The sequence below is a fragment of the Pinus tabuliformis genome, chromosome 2_1, assembly GCF_031772625.1.
Source record: "Pinus tabuliformis cultivar Carrire ecotype Pingquan chromosome 2_1, CPIR1, whole genome shotgun sequence".
Classification (NCBI taxonomy): domain Eukaryota; kingdom Viridiplantae; phylum Streptophyta; class Pinopsida; order Pinales; family Pinaceae; genus Pinus; species Pinus tabuliformis.
In genome coordinates this window covers 748,603,045-748,629,688 of record NC_142299.1, presented here as the reverse complement: position 1 = coordinate 748,629,688, position 26,644 = coordinate 748,603,045, and the positions used below count along the sequence as shown (strand labels likewise).

The 26,644-nt window shown below is 37.2% G+C and overlaps 1 protein-coding gene across 1 annotated transcript; it reads left to right on the top strand.

The window, feature by feature from the left end:
• Positions 1–20,703: 20,703 nt before the first annotated feature.
• Positions 20,704–22,534, top strand: PCB2 (NAD(P)-binding Rossmann-fold superfamily protein). Its single transcript, XM_089403243.1, has 2 exons — positions 20,704–22,255; positions 22,352–22,534. The coding sequence occupies exon 1, from the start codon at positions 20,839–20,841 to the stop codon at positions 22,201–22,203; it is 1,365 nt and encodes a 454-aa protein (XP_089259369.1). The 5' UTR covers positions 20,704–20,838; the 3' UTR covers positions 22,204–22,255; positions 22,352–22,534.
• The last annotated feature ends 4,110 nt before the right edge of the window (positions 22,535–26,644 follow it).

Here is a 26,644-nt window from a genome sequence, read left to right as displayed (position 1 = left end):
AGAATTGGTCCATAATAATATCAGTCGATATGATCTGTGGCATCAAATATTTGCTCACTTGCACAACAAGCCTTTACTAGCCTTAAGAAAAACGATTGCAAGTCTTCTAGAACTTCATATTGAGCATGATGGCATCTGCAAGGTTTGTGCACTTGGTAAAAATACCAAAGGATCTTCTCCAGGAAATGGTAATAGATGAAAGGGGATATTGGATCTAGTATATGTAGATGTATGCGGACCAATGCATGCAACCTCCTCAAGTGGCTACTTGTACTATGTAACATTCATTGATGATTTCTCTTGAAAGACTTGGATCTACTTTATGAAGACCAAGGATGAAGTCTTCAACAAGTTCCAAGAATTCCAGGCACAAGTAGAGAACTTGACAGGAAGGAGAATCAAATTTTTGAGATTAGATAATGGAGGAGTGTACACTTCCAGGGATTTTAGTGATTTTTGCAAGGAGGTAGGATTCAAGAGGGTGTGGATCGTTCCTTACAATCCTAAAAAAAATGAGGTATCAGAAAGGAAGAAAAGAACAATTGTAGAAGCAGTAAAGGTAGTGATTCATGATTAAGATCTTCCGATGTTCTTATGGGCAAAAGCTATTAGCACAACTGTTTATGTTCAAAACCAAAGTCCTCATTGAATATCAGAAGACAAGACTCCCGAGGAAGCATTCACCGGAATAAAACCTGAAGTCAGTCATTTCAGAATATTTGGTTGTCTAATATATGTTCACGTGCCCAAGGAGAAGAGGAAGAAGTTGAAACATTTTTCGGAAGAAAGGTATCTTCGTGGGATACATTGAGACTTCAAAGGCATGCTAGATCTACATTTAAAAATGACGTCAAATTGAAGTTAGCCAAGATGTTACCTTTGATGAAGAAGTAGCCTTCAAAAAGTCTAGAGAGTCACATAGAGATTGATGACAGGGAGTATGAGGCTCCAAAGAATGTAGGTATAGGTCCTTCTAAACAAGTTACTCATTCTTTAGAAGATCAGTAGGAGTCAATAGAACCAATAGTTATAGAACTAGTAGAACATACAAGAGATATTGTTGTAACCAGGAAGAGACCAAAGTGGCTTTGTGATATTCTACAAGGTGCAGGAAGACATGCAACTCCTAGAGGTACATTTAAGGAAAGTAAATGAAATCAAAGGTACTCAGGTTATATGGCACTAATAAACCACATAATTTCTTGTGAGCTCTCCAGTTATATGAGGAAGCAATAACAAAATAGGTTTGGAAGGATGCCATGATGGAGGAATACCAATCCATCACGAAGAATGATGTGTAGGAGATAGTTCTGAGACTAGAAGAGAAATCAATGCTGACTTCCAAAAGGATTTATAAGATAAACCATGAAACAGATGGCAATATCGAGAAGTACAAAGTGATATTCATGGCAAGAAGGTTCTCCCAAAAAACAGGAGTAGACTCTGACGAGACATTTGCTCCAGTTGTCAGGTACACTTTTATTAGAACTATTGTTTCTCTTGCTTCTATTATGGGTTGGAAAATACATCAGATGGATGTAAAGACTACATTCCTCAATGATGTAATTGAGGAGGAAGTGTAAATAGAAAAACCTCAAGTTTTTAAGGTGCATGGGAAGGAGTTCCATTTTTGCAGGTTGAAGAAGGCTTTGTATGGACTCAAACAGGAACCTATGGCATGATATTTCGGGATTAATGGATATCTGAGTAGTTTTGGCTTGACTAAGAGTGATATGGATCCTTGGGGGAAAGGGGAGCAAAGTATAAACACACAAGGATCAACATCATTTCGATAAACCAACAACACAACATGTTCTACACAAGAGATATTTGCATGTGTGAACATAAAAGTAGTGAAGGATCTAGAGTTTAACCAAGTTTGATTGAAATCTTACCATTGACTGAGGCTGACCACATGGATTTCTGACCACAAACTTTGATCATAGGCCTTGATCGCAGATTGACCATAGGCCAAATTTTGACAGTTGACTAGCATTGACTTTTCTGTTATTGGGTGGTCTGACTATTTGGTATTTGACCAGGTTTGACTGGTAATTTGGGTTTGTTTTTTGGCACAAATTTCAAAAAAAATAATGTAATTATGAACCTTGCTAAAGAAAAATTTCTCCTAGAAGAAAAGTTGTTGGGTTTTCTCCCAAGTTTGGGTTTCCCATTGAAAATTTATTGTCTCTATTGTGCATGTCTGTCTCTTTTAGTTCCTACTATTTTTCATTATATTACTGTTGAAATTTTATGTGTATAATTGCTCAACGATATCAATGGCTTGAAGGACAATTTGATAAAAATAATCAGGAAGTAATTATTAGATCAGAAAATTAGATTCTATTATTCATTCTTGTAGAAAATTCAACGCTCCTCCCTAGTTAAATTACCAAAATGATGTTTAAGGATGGTCCTGGGTGAGGGCACCAACAACCATGAATGATGATGTATCGATGCAATGGAATTATTGTACGAGGAAAAATTTGTTTTAAGTGATATCATTTTGATGAGGTAAGGGATAATGGGAGAAGGATTAATCGAGTTTCATTTATGGAAGTTGTTTCAATTATTTTTTTGGTCAAATGCTTGAGTGTGGTTGATACTCGTCTAAATTTGTGGGGGGAAAGGGAGCAAAGTGGAAGCTTGTTAATTAAGCCAATAGTTTTCAACCAAAACACTCTATGGTTAGTTTGCATGGTTCTCTATCCTTGTTCTTTATTCTATTTTATTAAGTGTTGGTATTTGCTCAATGGGTGGTTAGGTTTTCATTTTCATTGATTTTTCTTGCCATTAGGGGTTTCGATTTAGGAAAAGATGAAATTATAGTAGGTACTAGGGGGGGGGGGGGTGGGGGGGGGGCGGGGCGAATCTAGACCTACTTGTATAATTTTCTCTACAAATCAGCTAGTTCACCGATTTCATGTAGAAATTTCACCTGTAGATCAAACTAATATATGCAATGTACTAAAGCATAATACTAGATCTACATCTACCATAAACTTTGCGGAAGCTTAATCAATCATGAGCAACATTAAGCATGAACACATATAACTGATAAGAAGGAATAAATCACACATAACACAGAAGAATTTATCCAGGAAAAGCACCAGCCTAAAACCCATCTCTGTATTATCAATCAAGTGGAAATCCTCAACAACATACAAAAAGAATCAACTCAAAAGCTATCCTGCTCTCTCTGTACTCTGATGATGTAGCTCATGGACTATCTAGGCCTGTATATATAGGCTCCACAAGTCCTCCAAGCCCCTATTTCCTTGCGCAGTTTTGATTGGGGTCCAATTACATAACATGTGTGAATTGGCCAAATCATACCTATTGTCACCTCATGTCCAACTACACAGTACTAGAAGGAATAATATTCCTTCCTCATGCAAGGAATATTCACTAGGAATATCCTAGCAACTAATAGTACATTGTCCCTCATATGATCTCAACTGGGTCTTTGTCTGAACTGCCATGCATCAGTTATCCATGAGTGAATACTCAGTTATTTGAAAATACCAGTTGTCACATGCATGCAAGCATCAACAAACTGAATCTCATTAATTTAACAACTTGTTAAATTAATCTAACTGGACTTGACTAAGTTAAACTAAGTCAACTGATCCTCTCAATATAGAACTCATCCTTAATTCCTCAATCAGTGGAGCAAATCAAGGACACATTCCCCAATCAGTGGAGAAATTATTGCATGTTCTCACAAAGACTTCAAGTTTGATTTTCCTTAACTAATTAACTCAAACTGAATTAATTAATTAATATTCAAACTGCTAGTAAGACCAAATTCGAATTTTACTTCCTATTTCTAGTCCAGGGACTAACTAAAATAGGAATCCACACTGCACTGCTAAAAATAAAACTTCTATTTTTAGCACTTCCATTTTTCATTCCCTGTTTCCCAATCCAGCACTGATGCCCAAACTGCTATTTTTAGCAGTGTTATTTTTAGCACTTCTATTTTTAGCAATTTCTTGTTGCCAATTTTCAACACTCCCTCTCAACAAGAAAGGCTTCCTCTCGAACCCGATCCTGTACCTCTGGAATGTTCTGCATGCAACACATCTACCAAGTGTGGTTGCTCCAACAACTCTCAGAACAAAAAAAAAACTCCCAACTGACCTCTCTGTTGGGCTAGAAACATACTTTGATGTTGAAGCTCTACCTGCTGCTGACAAGTGCTCCCTCTCTGACCTCTGCGCTACTGCAACATCTCCATGCATCTCGCACCGTTGCACCCTTCTCTGTGCTACCCTACACTATGCAACACACTTGTGCCTCTCGCATTTTTGCAGTCTGCATGCTCTACGTTGTCTCGGGATTCCCTGCACTATAGCTCTCTTTGTCGCTCCATCCACATCTGTCTCTACCCAATCAGTCAGTTCCTGCTACTCCACATCGGGGCTCCCGTAGCAAGGTATCATCCAAGAGGCTGGGTACCTCAAGAATCCTGCCCCTCATTCTTGGGACGATCACTCTACATCGCCCCACCTCCTACCTGGAGGTATGGCTACATGTGATCCCTCAACCCACCTGGCTCGAAGTTTCCCCCTACTGGAGGTCTCTGCATGAGTAGATGTCTCTACTCGATCTCCACTCAGCTTCCCCTGTTGTGGCTACTCCACAACCTCCTGAAGCTGTTGCACCAATCGTGGCTCCTCCACAATTGTCTGAAACTTCTTCTGGCGCTGCATGTTGAGAGGTAATATACCTTCCCTCTCAACCACCAAGTCTCCATCAGTGGCCTTGTTGCTTAAGGTTTTGCATGCATCTTGAACCTCAAGAGCATACAGGTTCTTGACCCGTGAACCAATCTGCTTCACCTGTCTAGTGATGATGTGTCTAAGGAAAACCTTTCCCTTACTGAAGACTACATCATAGCCTCTGTCTTCCAGCATCGCGATCGACACCAAGTTTCTCTTCAGTCCTGGTACATACTTGACATCGGTCAAGGTAAGGCAAGCTCCATGCTCCCTCTAAAAAATAACCGTGCCTTCACCTGAGACACTATACTTTTCATCATTACCCATTGCTATGAGTATCTGTAGATCTTTCTCCTCCAAAGTACTGAACAAACTCTTGCTGCCAGTCATGTGGAAAGAAGCTCCATTGTCAAGAAACCAACCACTTCCCACAATGGATGAAACCATGCATGCCAAGAGTGTGAAATCCAACTCAAACTGTGAATCAAGTGCCTCACCTTCAGATCCTTCCCCAGATCCCTTCTTGGATTTCCTTAGTGGACAATTTGTAACAAAATGGCCCACCTCATGACAACGAAAGCATCTTACTTTCGATTTTTCAACCTTCTTCCCACCATAGGAAGAACTGGATTCGAGAAGAGAAACCTTCCCCTTCCCCTTCTTCGCCTTACTTGCCAAGGCACAGTTCTCTTCATCCTCCATGGATGAAGAACCATCTCTGGTGCTCCGTCTGATCTCCTCCTGCATCAAATCCGACCATAGTCGTTCCCAATCTGGCAGTTTCTCTCTTCCATTAACTGAGTCCTGGTAGCTATGCCAGCTCTTAGGAAGTCCGAGGAGTGCAAGATTCACCATGTCATCATCAGCTGTCACAACCCCTACACTTGCAAGCTCATCCCTGCATGTGGTGAGCTTGGTCAGATATATAGAGATCGTGTCACCCTTTTCACACTTCATCTTTCAAAGTTTTTCCTTCAGTGTCAGCTTCCTCTGATCATTGTTGTTCTAAAAAAGATATTTCAATGTTTTCCACATTGAAAACAGAGTCTCCTTCCCATAGAGGCTCGAGACTATGTGATCTCGAACTCCCTCCAGGATGATTCTCCTAGCTCTAGCCACACTCCTCCTCCATTCCGCCAACTCTTGGGCATTACATCCTAAGGGCTTGGTGACTTCTTAATCGATGAAGTCCTTCACCCTGTTATCCTCTAATACTACTTCCATGCGATCCTTCCAAGTTATATAGTTTGAGTTGCCATCCAGTGAAAACTCAAGCCTCAAACCATAGAATGTCATCGGTGAAATAGATGTGATAAGAACTCAATTCAATATTCAGAAACCACAAACTTCAACTTCTCCCTTCTTGTATATTGTTCTTCCTTGATCACCTGTGCTCCAATACCATGTAGAATTTTCTCTACAAATCAGCTAGCTCACTAATATCATGTAGAAATTTCACCTGCAGATCAAACTGATATATGCAATGTACTAAAGCATAATACTAGATCTACATCTACCATAAAATTTATGGAAGCTTAATCAACCATAAACAACATCAAGCATGAACACATATAACTGATAAGAAGGAATCAATCACACATAAGACAGGAGAATTTATCCGAGAAAAGAACCAGCCTAAAACCCCATCTCTTTATTATCAATCAAGTGGAAATCCTCAAAAACATACAAAAAGAATCAGCTCAAAAGCTATCCTGCTCTCTCTGTACTCTGATGATGTAGCTCATGGACTATCTAGGCCTGTATATATAGGTTCCACAAGTCCTCAAGCCCCTATTTCTTTGTGCAGTTTTCATTGGGGTCTAATTACATAACATGTGTGAAACAATATAAACTTTGAAACGGGAACTATAAACTCAAAACGGGAACTCTGGCAAAAAAACTCCAAAAAAACATCAAAACAGTGCTAAAAACGAAAAGTGTTGATCCTGGAATAACACCTTTTTTTTTCTTGGGTAAATTTTCAACATGTTTTAAAAATGGTGGTGCAGACCAATTTTTTGCGCAAAAATTATCCAAAAAACACCCTCAAAATGAAAAGTGTTAACGTTGGGAGAACACTTTTTTTTTTTTTCAATAGCAAAATTTCAACATTTCAAAATAATGGCATAAAATATTTTATCATGACCCCGAAAAACATTAAATTAAAAAAAAAAAAAAATAATGAAGACATAAAATAAAAATAAAATTAAAACAATGAAAAAACACAAACAAAACAAAAAAGTTAAAAAAATAACAAAACATAAATTAAAATATATACTAAAAAAAACAAATCATTTTTTTTTTTAAACAAATTTAATTTTTTAATTTTAAATTTTTAAAATTATTTAAACGAAAAAAATTTAAAATTTAAAATTGGTTTTTTAACGTTTTTTTTGTTTAAAATAAATAAATAAATAAATAATTTGGTGTGGTCCTTCGCTCCCCTGATGCCTGTGGTGGCGCGGCCAGGGAGTAGAGGGCCACGCCAATTTTTTATTTTTTTTAAATGAAAAAAAATGTTAAAAAACCAATTAAAATTTTTAAATTTTTTTGTTTAAATAATTTTTAAAATTTAAAATAAAAAAATTTAATTTGTTTAAAAAAAATTATTTTTTTTTAATGATTTGTTTTTTTAAATTAATAATAATAATAATAATTAAAAAAAAATGGTTTATAAAAAAAATAATAAATAAATAAATAAAAATAAAAAATTAAATTAAATTATTAATATTTATTATTTATTATTTTGAATGCCCAAGCAATGAAAATATATTAATCCACTAGTGATGGCCTAGGATTATTATGTTTTTCCATGATATGTTTTTGTATATGTAAAAGCATGTATAGAGAAAGGATGGCCGCAGGCCTTAGGTTATGGTCGTAGGTGCTAAAGCGAAGGCCGCGGTCAACAAAGCGAGGGCCTAAGGCATCTCAGTAAAAGGTTAAAGTGACTAAGGTAGATGGAAGCGGCGAAGGACAGCGATAGGATTTGGAGGAACAGGTGGCGGATCAGGGCATCAGATGAAGACATCTGGCAGGGAACAGACGGATAGCCTTGGAATGTGGACGCTTTTGTTGGTTTCACGATTTCAGCAACAGGAAAGTGCCTGAGACGCTGTCTTTCGGTTGCCATAGCTGTCGCTCTCTATGACTTACCCAAGGTCTTTACCCTGTTGCTGGAGCCGGGAACGGTCCGTTTGGCGGGTTTAGCGTTTAATCTGTTGCATTAAACATGGTCAACCCTAGTGAGGTTGTTGAACTCGACCCCGAGCCAAAAGACATTCTGTCGGTATGGGGGAAGGATTTAACGGCACAGAATATTGAATGGTTCTTTGGGACAAGCAGCCACCATGGGATCTTGAAACCGGAACCAGATCTGCAAGAGTCGTGGAGGAACAGGGCTTCGATCGGATTGCTGGAAGAAAGCTTGGGGTTGGCCGTGCAGAGCAATTAGGAGGCTCTTGGCCAATTCGAATCCCAAAAATCGAGAATACAGAAGGAGGGTTACCCTCAGGCGGATGTACCCAACTATCTCCAAGTAAGGAATGCCAAATCCCTCCTTGCTGCTCGTTATTTTATCGGAGGTCTTGAAGGTGTGGTATTTGGTCATGGATCAAAAATCTGGACTTGGCATAGCCCGGGAGGAGGGCTCAAAAGACCTAGGGTCGGTTGAGGTAGGACGCCAGCCGTAACTAGATCCTCTATTGCAAGAGATTTGATAAACCCTAGCGCGATTTCTAGATTGGTGGAAGCGGGATCTGGAGAGGGATCAGGTCTAAGAAAGGAAGGTCCGATTTTTGAATCTGTTAAGTAGTCAGCAAAGGTGGGATTAGCAAAGGGTGTTGACAAAGGCACTGGAAACAGGGGCATTGCGGAAGTCATTGCTACAAAGACCCCCTCAGAAAATCTGCTAGTAGACAAGAACGATTCTTCGCAGCAAGCAGAAGCGGCAAATGGTGCTGTTATCACACAAGGTAGGGAGGAGGTCTCAGGCAAGAGGCAGAACGAGGAGAAAAGGAAGAAACAGAAATTTATCAAGAAAAAGGAGATCGAAGCAAATCTAGTGTTGGGGATGAATGTTCAAATAGAGGAAGCTATTGGGGTGGTCGAATGCACTTTGGTAGGACGAGCGAGGGGTAAAAAATATTCAACTCAATCCATCAAAATTGGGCGGATCAGCAATGGCAGGCGGCCCTAGAAAAATCTTTCAAGGTATCAATTTTGGCAAAAGGGTGGTTCATGGTGCAATTTTAGAAGAAGGAAATGGCGGACTAGGTTACGGGAAAAAATTGGGCCTTCGGCAACCATCCTGTACTCTTCAGGCGATGGACTCCACTATTTGACGTGCAGCGAGAAAAGGTTGAAACTTTCCCGGTTTGGGTTCGACTTCCTGGTCTGCCTCCTTTCCTTTGGGTGGATTCAGTTTTCAGGTCCATAGGGAATATGCTTGACACTTATTTGGAAGCGGATATGTCTTTCATTGAAACAAAGAATAAGGCCATGGCACGGATATTGGTTAGTCTTAACCCCAGAGAAGGTCTTGCAGAAAATATCAAAATCCAGTACCGAGACCTCATTTTTGACCAGCCATTGGACTACGAACATCTGTCATTTAGATGTCACAAATGCCATGTGTATGGCCATCTAGCAAGGGACTGCCCGTTGGGTTTTCGTCGCAGAAGGAAACATAAGAGAGCCGAGGAGGAGGTGGTAACAGCCGAAAAAGATAAATATTTTAGGCATGAGGAGGCTCAAGAGGAGGATGCCATGGAGGTGGATAGGAGTGAGAAGGAGATGTCTTCGAAGCAGGCTCATCAGGAGATCCCCTGCCTGGAGATTGCAGAAGGAACACCTATCGGAACCGGGAATGCTGCCCTGGAAATCACAAAAGAATCGACTGCAACCCTCCTTGAAGACACGATGGGTATGCACTCTTGTTTTCCTTCTTGTGAAGTTAAAGATGCATGCCTGAATTCAAATTCTCATAGTCATTCATCTAACGTACACACTCGTGTTGAGAGCATCACTTCATCTATTCCCAAAATAAACCTTAACTGTGAAGAGATTCCGAATGAAATCTGTGGAGTGAAAATCTCTCCTTCCAAACCGGCATGCCATTATAACCTGCGCTCCCTTGAAAAAAAACTTGTTTCAGGAGATCTGATCGGAGGTTTAGGCATGGATATATCCCAGGCCTCTTTGAGGAAACCTAGGGGTAGGAATTCTTACCTGTCTAAGGCTCAGGTGAAAGCAAAATTTGACGTGGCGAATGGTAAACAATTGTTGATTCTTGGGGTGCTTATAGCGGCGAAACCCTGTGAGGGGGTGACAAAATGATCTTTATTTCCTGGAACTATAGGGGTTTAGCCAGTAAACCCAAAAAACTGGCTCTGAAGGAGATGGTTCAGCGTTGTAACCCAGATGTACTCATGTTACAAGAGACTTTAGGCATGAGCACAGAAGTTTCGTCATCTCTTTGTTCTACTCTCCCAGGTTGGAATTTTCAAGCCTTGGATTCCATTGGCCATTCGGGAGGCCTGGCTATAGGCTTCAGGGAAGGAAGAATGAAACTAGTAAACATGTGGGGGATGGATCATGAGTTGGGGATGGAAGCTATGTCCCCTGATTTCGGCTTCTCTATGACGATTTTAAATATTTACGGGCCATGCCAGGAGAGAGTCTCCTTTTGGAATAATCTCCTGTCTAAATTAGTGATAAGAATTCAAAATCTCGTGACAGGAGGAGATCTAAATTTCTCTATTGGGAATGCCGAGACCTGGGGACCTTCAGCCAGAGAAGACCCACTATCAGATTTCTTCTTGAATGCCCTTGCTTCGCATAACCTGATAGATGTAAACCTGTTAAAATTAAAACCTACATGGAGGAACCGTAGAACAGGTGAAGCTAGAATTGCAAAAAGATTAGATCGTTTTCTTCTAGGTGAAGATCTAGCTTCCAGAATTCCAGTTTTCAGGCAATGGGTGGGAGGGGGGGGAACTCAGATCATTTTCCAGTCCTTCTTGAGCTGTCCAAGCCTCCCCCTAAGCCGACAGCCCCCTTCAAATTCAACGCATCCTGGATGCAGGAGGAATCTTTCCAAAAGCTATTTAAAGAAACTTGGCAATCTTCGTGTAGGAACGCCTTAGAGGACAAGAGCTTTCTGTTCATGGAGAGTTTGAAAAGATTGAAGAAGGCCACTGTGAATTCAGCTAAGAAGAGGAAGCAGAAACAAAATGAAGATTTAATCAATATCAACTTGGAGCTTGGGGAATTGGAAAAACCTAAATCGGATGGCTATGAATCTCAGGAGCCGAAGGACAGGATCTTGCTGTTAGAAAAACAGAGAAGTAAAATACTTCTGGACAGAGAAGAGGAATGGAGGTTGAAAAGCAGGGCAATCTGGCTGAAGGCTGGAGATGAAAACACAATTTTTTTTCACAATTATGCAAAAGGGAGGAAGATAACGAATACCATCTGGAAGTTAAAGGACGAGGAAGGTAGAGAGGCCAATTCCTTTGAATCTCTCTCGATCATGGGGAGAAACCATTTCCAAAAATTATTCTCTGATCAAGGGGAGTCAACATTAGCAAAGTTTATCAGAACAGCCCAATGTTTTCCCCGGTATGTGGAGGAGGAAGAAGACGAGAGTTTGATGGGAGAGGTCACAAAAGAGGAAGTGGAGAGTTTTATAAAATCTATAGCCAAAGACAAAAGCCCTGGGCCGAATGGGTGGCCTATAGAACTCTTCCAACATTTCTTCGATCTGATTGGATCAAAATTAACAGAGGTGGTTGAGGAATCCAGGAGAAAAGGAATGGTCTATTCTCCACTTAACTCAACCTTTATAGCCCTTATTCCTAAGAAAGAAGATCCAGAATCGTTTGAAGATTTCAAGCCTATATCGCTTTGTAATAGCATTTATAAAATTATAGCAAAAGTGATTGCTGTCCGTCTAAAGCCAATTTTGTCTAGATGCATTTCAAATGAACAATTTGGATTTTTGGATGGATGCCAAATTCATGAAGCCATTGGGGTGGCTCAAGAGACAATTCACAGTGTTAAACAGATGAAAAGAAAAGGAGCAGTGGTGAAAATTAACCTGTCAAAAGCCTATGACAGAATCAACTGGACCTATCTCCGGATGTTGTTAACACATCTGGGTTTTAAAGTTGACTTTATCAATTGGATCATGGGATGTATAACCAGTGTCAGTTATGTGGTCCTTATTAATGGAGCAGCCTCTCCTTTCTTCAAAGGGCAAAGAGGGTTAAGACAAGGATGCCCTTTGTCCCCTTTGCTCTTCCTTTTGGTAGCAGAAGGATTGAGTCAATTAATACTAAAAGCCAAAAGGGAAGGAATTTTAAAAGGTCTGGAGGTAGCAGTCAACTTGTACATTTCGCACCTTCTCTTTGTCGATGACATCTTACTTTTCAGTAATGGGAATCAGTCAGAAATCAAGGAGCTCAAGAAGATTCTTGAGATTTTCATGAAAGCTACAGGGATGCAAGTGAACTATAGGAAATCTCAGCTCATTCTGGAAGGCTTTAACAAGCAGGAGAAAAGCCAAATTACCTCAGTTCTACCCTTTGATGTTTATAAGCTCGAAGATCCTTTCAAATATCTGGGGTTTTGGTTGAAGCCGGATAAATATAGGAAACAGGACTGGAATTGGCTGTTAGCAAAGATTGAAGCCAAAATCTCTCATTGGAGCTTCAAGTGGCTTTCCAGAGCAGGAAGGCTAACTTTAATCAAATCAGTCCTATTAGCAATTCCAGTTTACTGGGTTGCGCTGACCTGGGTCCCTAAAGGAATTATGGAAAGGATAAGAAGAATTTGTAGCAGATTCCTCTGGGTTGGATCAAAGGAGGATTCAGTACTCCCCTTGGTCGCCTGGGAAAAAGTGGCAAGACCGAAAGAATGGGGAGGGTGGGGTATAAAAGACCTCACTGCTTTCGGAACCTCCCTAGCGGCTAAATCAGGGTGGAGAATTATCAACATGGAAAATCTCTGGACGAAAGTGGTAAAGCGGAAATACATCGACCCCACCCCTCTAGAAGATTGGATCTGGAACCCCAATAAGAAAGGAGGAAATGTGTCGGTAGTCTGGAAGGCGACTATAGAGGCCTTCAAGATTATTGAGCAAGGCTTATCATGGCAGATTGGAAATGGAGAAAATATTTGAATAGGAAGGGACCCCTGGGTGGGGTGTAATGGAAATTTTGCTTTGCCCCCATGCCTGATTAGGCACCTAGAATCCAAAGGAATTCTTTTCCTTAATCAGGTAGAGAAAATTGGTCACTCATCCATATAGGGATAAGCATGGAAATCAGGAGAGGAATTGGACCTTTGGCCCCATTGGTGGAATGATTGGAAGGTCTACATACAAGAACTCTCCAGATCAAATGTAAGGCTTAAAGACAGATTGGATCATTTGGTGTGGGCTCACGCAGATTCTGGATCCTATTCCCCAAAATTTGGATACAAGTTCCTCATGTCAAAGAAAGGTTGGGGAGATCCGGAATGGTGGGCAAAGTCATTATGGAAGTTAAAATGCCCTGCGAAAGCCAGACTCTTCTTCTGGTGTATTCTAAAAGGAAAAGTCCCTACATGGGACATCCTCCAAGCCAGGTATAAGTCAGGACCGGGAAGATGCTCTCTGTGCAAAAATGACTCTGAAACTATAACACACCTTTTTATTGATTGTCCTGTAGTGAAAAAAGTATGGGTGGAGGTTGAGAAGCTTATTCAAAAACCGGTAGCCTAGGAAGGGGAAAACATCTCTGATGTATGGCACAAATGGTGGCGCTTATATTCAAATGGGAAATTGCGGAATTTGCCTCCAATTATTTCTTGGGGCATTTGGATTGCCAAGAACAGAAGCATCTTTCTAGACAAGGAAACCCCTGTTGACTCAATTGCCATACAATGTACCTCTATTTAGTCAAACATTCCTGATTCAGAGGAAGAAAGGATGCCCAAACAAGTTAGAGAGGAACAAATCAAGGAAGGAGTGCCATGGGCTTATTTTGATGGGGCTTCTTAGAATAACAAAGCTGGAGCAGGATTAATCATCCATTTAAACGAAAGAAATACTCTAAAAGCATCCGTGGGTTTAGGAAACGACTCAAATAACTTCGCAGAATTATCTGCTCTAAAGTTACTCTTACGTTGGCTTATACACAGGAACATCTTCATAGTTCAGATTTTTGGGGATTCTTTAAATGTTATCAAATGGGAAAATGATCAAAGCAGATGTCAAAATTATATCTTGTATCCTTTATTAGAAGAAATTTAGAATTTAAAGTTGTCTTTTAATGTTTTCTCTATTCGCCACATTTACAGGGAGCGCAACGATTCAGCAGACAGGCTTTCTAAAGAAGGTCTACAACAAAATCTGGGCAGTTGGAGAATAGTGGAGGAAATCAATGGAGAAATCCATGTCTCGGACCAGCCTCCTTATGTATAGATTGCATACCTCTGAAGACTTAGCAGATTGGTCAAAGCAGTTTCTTTTTGTATATAGCTGAAAGGGTTTCTTTTTTGTAAATCTGTTTTGAGTTTCATGCATGACTTGGGCATCTTTTTTTCTGTTTGGGTTGTTTTTCCTCAATAGAGGAGACCCCGGAAAAAGATGCTTATTGCTGTTTTTTACCATGTATTTTAAGCATATGGAAAACCGTTGGCTCTTTTTTGATGATGCTGAGGAAGGGAGTTGTTTTCCTCATTAGAGGAGGCTCACGTTATGCTCAGGAAGATCTATCTCTCTTAGCTGAAGGCAGGAAGAATAGCCTTTCTTGCAGAACTTTATGATGCTCAATCATACAGCAAAAGGAATGCTTTGGCATATGATATGTAACTTTTTATCATGTTTATAAAAAGTTCATTTTTTTCTTTGGAAAAAAAAATATTTATTTATTTTTTTAAAATAAAAAATGTATGTTTAATAAAAAATATTATTTATTTATTTATTTATTTTAAAATAAAAAATACACTTTTTTTTATAATTTGAGTTTTTTTATTTTTTATTTGTTATTTGTTATTTATTATTTATTTTTATTTTTTATTTTTTTTAATTTGAATTATTATTTTTTTATTTTTTATTTTTTAAAATAAAAAATAGGCATTTCTTTATAAACTGTAGATGATTACTTATTTATTTATTTCATTTGAAAAGACATATATCTTATGCTATTTTCAATTTTTATTTTTATTTTTTTATTTTATTTTTTTTATTTTAATTTTATTTTTTATTTATTTATTTTTTAATTTGAATTTATTTTTTTTTAATATTAATTTTACTAGTTTTCTTTTTTTTCGTTAATTTTCTTTTTTTTTTAAACTAGTTTGTTTTTAATTTTTTCTCCTAGTTTTTGCTAATTTTTTTATTTTTATTTTTATTTTTTATTTTTTGTTTTTTTCCTCTATTTTTACTTACTTATATATATATATATATATCTATCTATCTATCTATCTATCTATCTATATATATATAGATATAGATATAGATATAGATATAGATATAATTTTTATTTTTTTTCCAAATTCTTTTATGGTTTATGAGATAATTTTTTTTAACATTTTTTATTTTTTATTTTTGTTTTTCTTATATATATTTTTATATTTGTTTTTTAGAGACAATTATTTCATGTGGATTGAAAATTTAATTAACAATAATAAATATGTAGAATATTGAAAATGCAAAATATTGACCTTCTTCTTTAAATATGCAAAACAATAAAAACCTCACTACAAAAAAATAAAAATAAAAACAAGAAAATATGAAGAAGAAGACCACTTCCAAAATTATTAAATTTACAAACTAATTATTTACATTTCATACATTAGAAAATTTAAAGTAAAAAAATAGGTCTTTTAAAAAAAGGGTCTGATGCAGAATTACCACTTTTTTACAGCAGCATGAAAATCACTACCATTTTAAAATGCAATGTACATAAAAAAAATTAAAGTGGCAAAAACTATGCTCTAAAAAAACCATGTGTGTTCTGCATCACCCCTTTTCAAAATCGGGTCACTTTTTTGCTATCTCTACAAAACGGGTAACAGTATCAGTTCCCGTTTCAAAGTTTACATTGCTGTGAATTGGCCAAATCATACCTGCTGTCACCTCAGGTCCAACTACGCAGTACTAGAAGGAATAATATTCCTTCCTCATGCAAGCAATATTAACTAGGAATATCCTAGCAATTGATAGTACACTGTCCCTCATCTGATCTCAACTGGGTCTCTGTCTGAACTGCCATGCATCAATTATCCATGAGTGAATACTCAGTTATCTGAAAATACCAGTTGTCACATGCATGCAAACATCAACAAACTGAATCTCATTAATTTAACAACATGTTAAATTAATCTAACTAGACTTGACTAAGTTAAACTAAGTCAACTGATCCTCTCAATATAGAACTCATCCTTAATTCCTCAATCAGTGGAGCAAATCAAGGACACATTCCCCAATCAATGGAGAAATTATTGCATGTTCTCACAAAGACTTCAAGTTTGATTTTCCTTAACTAATTAATTCAAACTGAATTAATTAATTAATATTCAAACTATTGGTAAGACCGATTTTGAATTTTACTTCCTATTTCTAGTCCAGGGACTGACTAAAATAGGAATCCACATTTCACTGCTAAAAATAGAACTTCTGTTTTTAGCACTTCCATTTTTCATTCCCTGTTGCCCAATTTAGCATTGATGCCCAAACTGCTATTTTTAGCAATGCTATTTTTAGCAACTCTATTTTTAGCAATTTCTTGTTGCCAATTTTCAACATTACCTTGCCTAATTATGCTCCTATTCAATGGTGTGTCTTGTTTGGTTTTTGTAGTGTAGAGGTTAATGATTAAGAGACTTGGTATGACACATGGGGTAGACCAAGTCGAAGGAGAAACTAAACAAAAAAAGAGGTTTGGGTGTTGGTCAAGCTTTTGCTACTTCTCACCCCACTCACTTGTCTAGGGTTGTTAGCGAGGTATGAGAAGTCGATAAAGCCTACTATGGTTGATGCTAAGACATGGCACAACAAGAAAGGAATAGATTGAGAAGGTAATGGAAGAGAGAAAGGAAATCATATCTGCAAAACAAATCCTAAAAGAGGTTCATGGGTTGGTTTATAATCCAACTCATTCTCACACCAAGGAGGGTACATTACTAAATTCTTCAAAATTCCATAAACATATTTGATAGTGAAAACCATCATTACCTAAGCCTAGAAAAATAAGGCAGATAATGAGGATATCCTCCATTCTATTAGAATCTTTGAAGGAAAATTTGAAGCTATTTGTAAGGGGGTGTTTGGTGTTGAAAATTCAGTTTCCCAAGTCCTTGATGGACCAACCACTGAAAAAGAGGGTGGGTTAACTGGAAGCTTGTCCAACTCTACTAATCAGGAAGGTGAGGACCAACCCTCATCCAACTTTGAACTAGGAGAAGGCTACCTGATTTAATATTCACCCTATGAGTGACATCAGTTAAAGATTTATTAAACTAAGGTATTACAGACTCATGTTCTGGTGTGTGTGTTTTGTGTTATTGAAGCAACGGATCGATCAGATTGCCAATGCACAGACAATAAAATGGAAAGACAATAGAGAAATACAATAAGAAAACATAAAGACACAAACAATTTTAATAAGGAGTTCACCCTATTCTCCAGGGCTAGATCTCCGGTCCAACTTTCAGTGGTGGCCTTATTTTTATTGTGCCTTTAAGCAGAGAAATTACAATACAGGGACTCAATGCGAGTTCTCCTGAAGCAGGTTTTGCTTGGCAGGGTGGTTCTTGGATTCCCCAAGCCACTTGAGTACACAAACTTCTTCTTCCTACCAGCTCTGTGACCTTCTGTTTTACAGGGGAGAGCCCAATGTGGTGCTCAGCCCGGACAGATTCCTCTATGGGATGGCTCGGATCTCTCAAGCCTCTGGTGCTCGATGCCGCCTCTGGCCAGCTCGACCCTCTGTCCTCTTCTGCTTTGCTTTAATGTTCTCTGTGTTCACTCCTCCTCTTTGGGTTCACTGTTCCACTTCTTCGTCTCTCAACTTTTTGTTGTCTCTTCCGCTTCTTGATTCGACTGTCTCTGTTCATGGCTTTAGCCATTCGAACTCTATGCTTGTTTGGTTCCTCTTCTGCCTCTGTCTCTTCACCTTCTGCAGCTGTGCTTGGAGTTCCTGGTTCGACGTCATCATGAACGCTTGGGGAGTGGCCACTTGTCCTCCTCTACACGGTGCCAGCATACTTCGTCGATTCATTTCTTTAGTTACGTCGTGGATGAATCTTTCCTCCATCGTGGTGGTCAAAACGGATTCCAAATCCCTTCTAAAATGTGGCGTATTCCCTTGTCGATTTCGTTTCCTCCGTCGGGCGCGATCTCAGTCGTCCGATCTGAGCCCTCCAGATCTAACGTCATACGCACGTTTCCGGCGGTTGACTTGCTCGACCGATAGTGCGCGATCAACGGCGGTTTTCTCTCACCTTCGCCTGCCACGCATCGATCGGTCTATGGAATCGCTTCGCTCTCGTCCAAAACCTCTTACCGTTCATGGGCGCCCCAATCAAAATTGTCGGTTTTCTAGAGTGCGGGTCCCGCCTTGTACGTTTAGCGCTTTTTCCTTCTCCGCCCGTGGTCCTCCAGTTTAAAGCGCGACCAAGTGCTCGGGCTTCCTCCATTTTCGGCCCTGTTTTCCCAGCATCAAAATCCACCTCTGTTTCCCGATCTAGGGCTCCCAGGGGCTACTTTGACCTCCCACGCAGTCTCCATAGGCCTCGGTTAGCGTGCTTTGACCGAGGTCCTCGTCGTTCTACGCTGGCTCCCCTTGCCACTAGTTTAGGGTGTTTTTGATCGTCATTTTGGATTTCTTTAGAGATTTGTTCGACCTAATATAGTCATGGTTCTTTGATAATCTTCTATGGATATGCAGGTCAAGGAGTGGCTTACACAACACTTTGACTAATCTATGCTAGGGCTTTGTCTTTTTATCTTTTTAAGTTTATCTTTATCTCAATACTAGGTAATTAGCCTTAGTAGAACTTCCTTTTGTTAAAAATAATAAGTAAGCATGATGAAACTATGTTAAGCTATATTATTATTGGTGGAGTGACTAGTTTCCCTTGAGGCAATCCCAACTAATAACTAGTCCTACTTCATTTCATTTCTAACATGAATACCCTTTTGTTTTAGCTTTAAAAAGATGATATATGCTAGTCATATATATTTATGAAAAAAGATAATGTATACACAAAATATAGAGAATGACTATCTCTCATGGAAATGGTCATAGATGAATGACTTACTTAACGCAGTTGAATGCCAAAAATGATATATAATAAAATTAATTATTAAAAAATCATAATAATTTTACAAATAGATAAGAAATATTATAAATTTAATATTTGAATAAAAATATTGTTATTGTGCAAAATAAAATATTTTTTTAATAATAAAAAATGTGATATATCTATATATATATATATATATAGAGAGAGAGAGAGAGAGAGAGAGAGAAATATTATAAATTTTATATTTGAATAAAAATATTGTTATTATGCAAAATAAAATATTTTTTTAATAATAATTTTATTTTATTTATTTTTTTAAGGTATAAATTTTAATGGCTTAGTCTAGTTTATAGATGAAATAGCTTTTTTCACCATAAGTCACCAAAATCTGGCAATACAATTTCAAGATTAAATAATTTAAACTTTAGTTTTTAAAAATATCTATCGGATTTTAATTAAAATTAACCAGAAAAAATATTGTGAAAAATGTCATTTCATCTATAAATTAGACTAAGCCAATTTGAAAAAATAACATAGTTAAATAAATTCTTTGTAACATAATTATAAGAAATTCTCAAGCTCCTAAGTACTTTATTTGATGTAATTTCCCTCCTCTCTATATTTTTATAACATATATCCTTATTCATTTTTCGAACTTATTTTTAACTTCACTAAAATCTATTATTAAAATCCTAAGTACTCCAATGATATCTAACCTCTCTTTACTTTATAGTATATAATATTTAGATCTAAACCTTATTTTTAATAGTATTTATAAACCCCCTTCATATGTTTTTATTAAGATTTATAGCTTACTCTTAACCACTTATTAATTTATTTTTATATGCTAATTTGTAACTAAATTTACAATATTTATTATTTCCTTTCCCTTTTAGTTTATTTTTGAAACCTCTCTTTACCTTTTCGAACTATATCTCTTAACCTTATAACCTAATTATTTAATAACTACTATTTTTAACCTATTCTCAACCCCCTTAATAAGAGAGCCGTATAACTCTCTTATTAATGAATACCAACTCTTTTAAATTACTTATTTTTAACCACCCTTATTAATTTTCTTAAAATATTGGTACTCCTATTATCTATTTTATAACTAAATCTAGAACATTGATTAATTTATACTAAAATACTAAATAATTTATAATTTAAAATAAAATTATTTAATCGTTGACTAGTTTCCAACTGCTAGTTTTTCAACGGCTAGTTTTCAATAGTTAACCTCGGGCTATGATGCATCCTTACTATTTATTCATAAATATTGTATGATTTTTTCACCTTGGCTTGAGGATGAACCACATTGGTTGGTTCCAAATGTCAACCAAATCCAAATGATGTAATTAATCCATAATTTTTTTATCCATAGTTAAATAAATTTTAAATGATAAAAAAATATTAAAAAAATGATTTCTCTCTAGGTTCATGATTAAAATAAATGTATACTAATAAGTTTTAATATATAAAATCAAAAAAATATTAATATATAAAATATCAAAAAAACCACACCATAATGGAATGTTAAGGTTTTATTAAAAATCTTTAGTTAATAAATTTCTAACTTCGAAGGTAAGCTTCATAGTACACATTGTTAATGAGATGTAACTCATTGCATGCGCAAATAACGACATTACCTTAATGTAAGTCACTCATTGCCCGCATAAAGGATGACGAGGTCTCAAAACCATTGGTCCAGAAGAGGATAGAACGATGCACCAGAGCCACAAACCTGCTGGTAAACAGAATAGAAATTTTGCACTATATGTATGTTCCATGTATTAAGAGAACTATGCAGATAAGTTAAATGCTATGCAATCCTATATCTGCGTTTAGAAAGATGGCTTTCTGTAAAAATGGCTTCTCCACTACGTACCATACCTCTGCATTCTCATTGAATTCTTCAAGCCTAGTCCCGTTAAGGAAAGCCCGGAATTTAAATCAGAAACGATGTATAGAGAAGGCTCTTGCCACTAATCCCCATTTGGGTTCCTCACATACCATCAATCCCTTCCCTGGATTGTTGAAAAAAGGATTTTTCCATGAATTGGATTACTGCTTTCGTATCCAGAACCGACAATCTGGTAAAAAAATGGGGTCTTGCATCCAGGTTACTGCTTCAAGTAGCCAGCAGACTCTGCAATCATTCAGAAAAAAGAGCACGCAAGATATCAATGTCTTAATAGTGGGTTCCACTGGCTACATAGGCAAATTTGTAGTGAAGGAATTAATGAAGAGAGGCTACAATGTCATTGCAGTTGCCAGGGAAAAGAGCGGAATTAATGGAAGATATGGGAAGAACGAGACCATTGAAGAGCTGAAAGGAGCCCAGGTTTGTTTTGCAGATGTAACAGACATTTCATCTCTGAAAACAGCCATCGATGATGTGGGTGTTACTATTGATGTGATAATATCTTGTCTGGCTAGCAGGAACGGAGGAGTGAAAGACAGCTGGAGAATTGATTATGACGCCACCATGAACAACCTCATTGCAAGAAAAGCAACAGGTGCATCACATTTTGTTCTACTGTCTACCATCTGTGTGCAAAAGCCTCTACTGGAGTTTCAGAGAGCCAAGCTAAAATTTGAAGCTAAGTTGCAGAGAGAAGCCGAGACAAGTGAGCTCACTTATAGCATTGTAAGACCCACAACTTTCTTTAAGAGTTTAGGTGGTCAGGTGGAGTTAGTTAAAAGTGGGAAGCCATATGTGATGTTTGGAGATGGGAGGTTGTGTGCTTGTAAGCCAATTAGTGAACGGGATTTGGCCTCTTTCATGGTGGACTGTATTTTAAAAGAGGATAAGATAAATAAAATTATTCCAATTGGTGGCCCTGGCAAGGCTTTGACTCCTTTAGAGCAAGGCGAAATGATTTTTAGGCTTATGAGTAAGGAACCGAAGTTTTTAAAGGTGCCATTGGGGATAATGGACTTTGCTATAGGAGTGCTAGAGTTTTTGGTGAAAGTGTTTCCATCTTTGGAAGATGCTGCAGAGTTCGGTAAGATTGGGAGGTACTATGCTGCAGAGAGTATGCTATTGTTGAATCCAGAGACAGGAGAGTATGATGCCAATGCAACGCCTAGTTATGGGAGGGATACCCTGGAGGAATTTTTTGAGAGGGTTCTGAGAGAAGGGATGGCTGGACAAGAGTTGGGTGATCAGGCTGTCTTCTGAGATTTGGCTTCCTGGATTGAGTTTGCAGGGCAAGTTCAACCTTCGACCAGAGGTGATTTCTTCAATACAACACTTATCAGAGTTGCCCTTTCCAATCCTATCAGAAACTACATCAATTGGTGTTATTTATGTTGCCCTCTCCTCACAGAACAGAATTTTGGGCTTGCAAGATATTTGCAGAAGGGAAATGTCTCAATTCTATTTCTTGGGCTTATCATAAGGTGTGTGACTCATTTTTGTTCATAGAGAAAGCTTTAATATGTTCATATGATTAGTCTATCCCTTCCTGCATGTTTTGAAATTTTTCATTATGCAGTATTTCTTGATCACTTCCAATGCTCCCAATCCGGTAGGATCTGCTTTTCTTTCTCTTGCTTTTGTTCTGTTTATATCAGAAATCTGATGCTTAAAATGTTTGATTTTTGAAGTTAAAATTGTTCATTCTGAAATATATCTCAAGAATGAAAGTATTGTTTTGTTTCAACTTTACACCAAAACATTAAACCGATCATCTATTCTCCTATTTGAATTCTATGAAGTGTACTTAAATTTTGCAATTGGAGACATCCATATGGGCAGGGCCTGCCATCTTCTCGAGGCACATAAAGGTGAACTAATAGGGTTTCATTGTTTGTATACAAGTGATGACAATTTAGAGCATTCTATGAGTTACTAGGATTCTTCATTGTTACACACAGCCACTGTGGGCCTTATAAGCCATGAGGAGCACATAGACACCTAATAAGTGATCCCAAGCCCTTAATTTGACTGCTTAAATATCAACATTTAGAATTAGACAAGCAGAAGTAAGAAATTCTCCTTATTGCAAAGACATTCTCCGAATTGTGTGCAATAATTGATATACTAGTCAATTTTTGGACTGATATATGCATCCTTGTAATGGTTGAAGGTAATGATAATCCAAATTTTTTTCCCTGGAATTTTTGAAGTAGGATAAAATCTTGCGAATGGGATCAATCATTTATAGGCTTCATGAATGTGAAAAAAATTCTTAGATTAGTTTCAGTGCATGAAAAACGTCTTTCATATTTTTTTCTTCTTCAGTTTTATTTATCTTTAGGTATTTTAGTGAATAAGGGAGATGTTTTGTATCTTTTTGCTTCTCAGTCGTAGTTCTTCGATGTTCTGTTATTAATAGATGAGATCAATAATCTATGGAGTTCGATTAGATGGCACCAAATGATGTACATTTTCTAATCTGGAATACCAAAATGCTATCTTTTAATTGGTCATAACAAAATAGTTGCTTTTAATTATAGCTAGATCAAACATTTTTTTAAGAACACTGGCCTATACTTATATGATGAATGTTTACAAGTGAATATTCCAGCCATATGGCACTTGCATACCGAAAAAACATTTCACAGGTATGCTCATACGGATTACAGCTTGTCATTAACAGGAAAATTTCACTCACATTGCTGCTAGAACCACGAAAAGCAAATGCACATCGTAATACTTCCATCATTTTGCTTCATCCAATATATGATCATGTTACAGCAGATACTAAACCTCATATCCGTCTTCCTTAGAACAAGTATGCCTGGGAAGTTTTGGAGGTTTTCTCATTTCACTGTTTTAAAATTCAAATGAAACATAATAATAATATAATACTAGTTAAGTGGTATGCGTAGCATCCACAAAAGACAATCCAAGGACGGACTAAGCTGCATTATTCCAGCAGAAGGTTGCAATAGGCTGGCAGAAACAATCTATCTCTTTGATCCAGTGAGTTATATAAAAACGAACTGTTGTTTACCGTTTGCATTTGTAAGGATCCATAGTTCAGCCTAAGAATTTCATTGATATAGATATATTTTGAGAAGGTACAAAATTGAAATAGGACACTATAGATATTATACTAGGAAGTAAAGAAGATGGTATAGTAGCAGTTCTTTGTCAATGGAATGTACAGTTCAGCAACAGGTTTTTTGGTACATAAAAGGCTTCTGTGTACCATTATCTCCTGCAGTCTTTTTTTCCCAATTGTATCCAACTTCGGGTCATCATGGTTTACGAACAAATTATAGATAAAGGAAAAGAAAGAAGAGAATATCTAAGAACAAAGAACATGGGAATACATGCTGCAAAACACTATTTTCATGAATTATGTAATTTCCCAAAAATGCCACGACAGATAGGCAGCTCGTTCCACCACAGAATGTCAAGTTAGTTTTATTTAAACCATAATAATGTAAAGATTTGAGCGTTTAGAACTTCTAGTCAATATGATACATCATTTACTCCAGACTTCCATCGTATTGTAGTCAATACAGGTCAACTAGAAAGTGAGGTTTTCAAAATCCAACTCTTCATCGGAATAACTGTTGTGACAATGTTTGTATAAGAAGCATGCCTAGCACAAGCGAATTGCTGGAAAAAAGCAGCAAAAGATAATGAAACGTCAGATAAATGCAACCAGATTCCACCTTCCAAAAGAGCTGAGAACAACTCCATCATTAGCAACTTGATTTTAAATTCAAATAGTCTCCAACTCAATTCAGCGTTCTTTTTAAGCCCACCTCAGTCTGATTTTACCTTTTGGCATAGATCCATCCCACCCTTAAATCAGTGACTGTCAAGAGGGACCTTAAATCAGTGAATGTCAGGAGGGATCAAAAACCTCAAGGTGGACTTAAGAGATTTAACACTAAGATGAATATATGCTAGTTTTAATTTTAGCAGGCCAGCTTCTATGTGTGTAGGTGGTTTGTGGGGAAGGGGTTTGCTCTGGCTCCTAGAAAAACATAAATATACTTATAAAGCTGTGATCAGACAGGAAAGGGAGATCAATTATTCTTTCCAGAAAATCTCCTCCTCCCATATTTTCAGAGGACATAATAAGAAGGTCGATGCTGCTACAAAATGTTGAGAAATGTAGTTCAAACATAAACTTCTTGCACAGGTTTCAGTGTGAATGTCTGCATTTCTTTAATGACCACCATGGAAAGGTGATCACTAATTCTATTTTGTAATTTTTATATAAAAAATGAAAAATAAAAATAAAAGTCTTATTTTTTTAAATCAATGTAATTCTAGGATTTATGATATGAGTTATCTTCTCTAAAAGCATAATAAGATAATATAAGAGATCTCATGCACATGACAAGAAAGCAAGAGAGTTGGAGGAAGGAAGAGTGCATCCAGAAGAAAATAAAAGCAAATCTGTTAAAGAGTACAACACGTACAACTGGGACCACTGTCTTTTCTTCATGCACAGGCCACACATCAGGTCTGGACATGCACCTTCAGGTCTTAACATAGTGTATTTCTGCACATACACCTTCAGGTATTAACATAGTGTATTTCTGGAGTGTGCTTCAATTATTGAGAGGCAGAAAGAGTGATTTGCTCCCCAAAAAAGGACGAAATAGAGCAGGTTGTACTACTGTAGTCGTACATAGCGATTACCTATTCAGGAAAGGCAAAAATAGATCAGGTTGTATTCTTGTAACTGTAGCCTATCTTCACAGGGCATGGACATAAACTATTGTTTGAGGTGATTTTATTGACCGTACAACTACCTGTTTAAAGCAGGTTGCAGAGGTCAATTTGTAAGCTTTGATCAAAAGATTTAAAAATTGATTTGGAGGAGAAATCCATGTCTATGTGTTATTTTTCAACTATTTGTGTGATCGGTGCGATGTTATGAAATTTAATTTTCTGTTATTAATTAAATTTTGTTTTTGTTATTTAACATGAAAACATGAGGACAACCATCACTTAGGCTTGAAAAGTTTACTTGGTACCAAAGCGATATCTCATATTGATACTATAAAGGATTTACAACAGTAATTCAAAGCAAAAAAGAAGGGCCAGCAATCAGAGGTTTCAATAATCTTTCTTAAATATTTTTCCTATTTGCAAGTTTGTGCATTAGTTCTTAGAGATGGGCTTAGTTTTCCTCATATTTGAGGACAAACTAGTTGGTGTCTCAATTTTTTTGTCATGTAAAGTGAGGGTTATACTTATTGGAAGAGAATGATATATAGGATATTGACAAGGACACTGTGCTTTCATCTATAGATCCACATATATTAGCAACTCATAAGAAGAAGGAAGTGAGGGCCAAGTGAATGATCATGGATGCTACAAGGATCATTTCATCCCTCATATATCTGAGAAGAAGATGGCAAAGGATATGTTCAGTGCCATCATATGCGTCTACCAAAGTGAGAATATAAACATAAAGATAATATTGAAAAACAAACTCAAATCTAGAGAGATGACTAGATCAAATTCAGTCACTATTTACTTTATGAAGGTCACACAAATTCATGATCAACTTGGAGCAATTGAGAAGAGGGTTGCAGAATTAGAGCTAGTGAACATAGGGTTGGATGGACTCCTAGCTTCATGGGAACCATACGTCAAATGTATTTGTGTTTGTGAGAATCTTCATGACTTTGAAAGTGTATGT

Excerpts from the sequence above, each read along its gene's own strand:
- PCB2 (XM_089403243.1), top strand. The coding sequence starts at position 20,839 with ATGCTATGCAATCCTATATCTGCGTTTAGAAAGATGGCTTTCTGTAAA.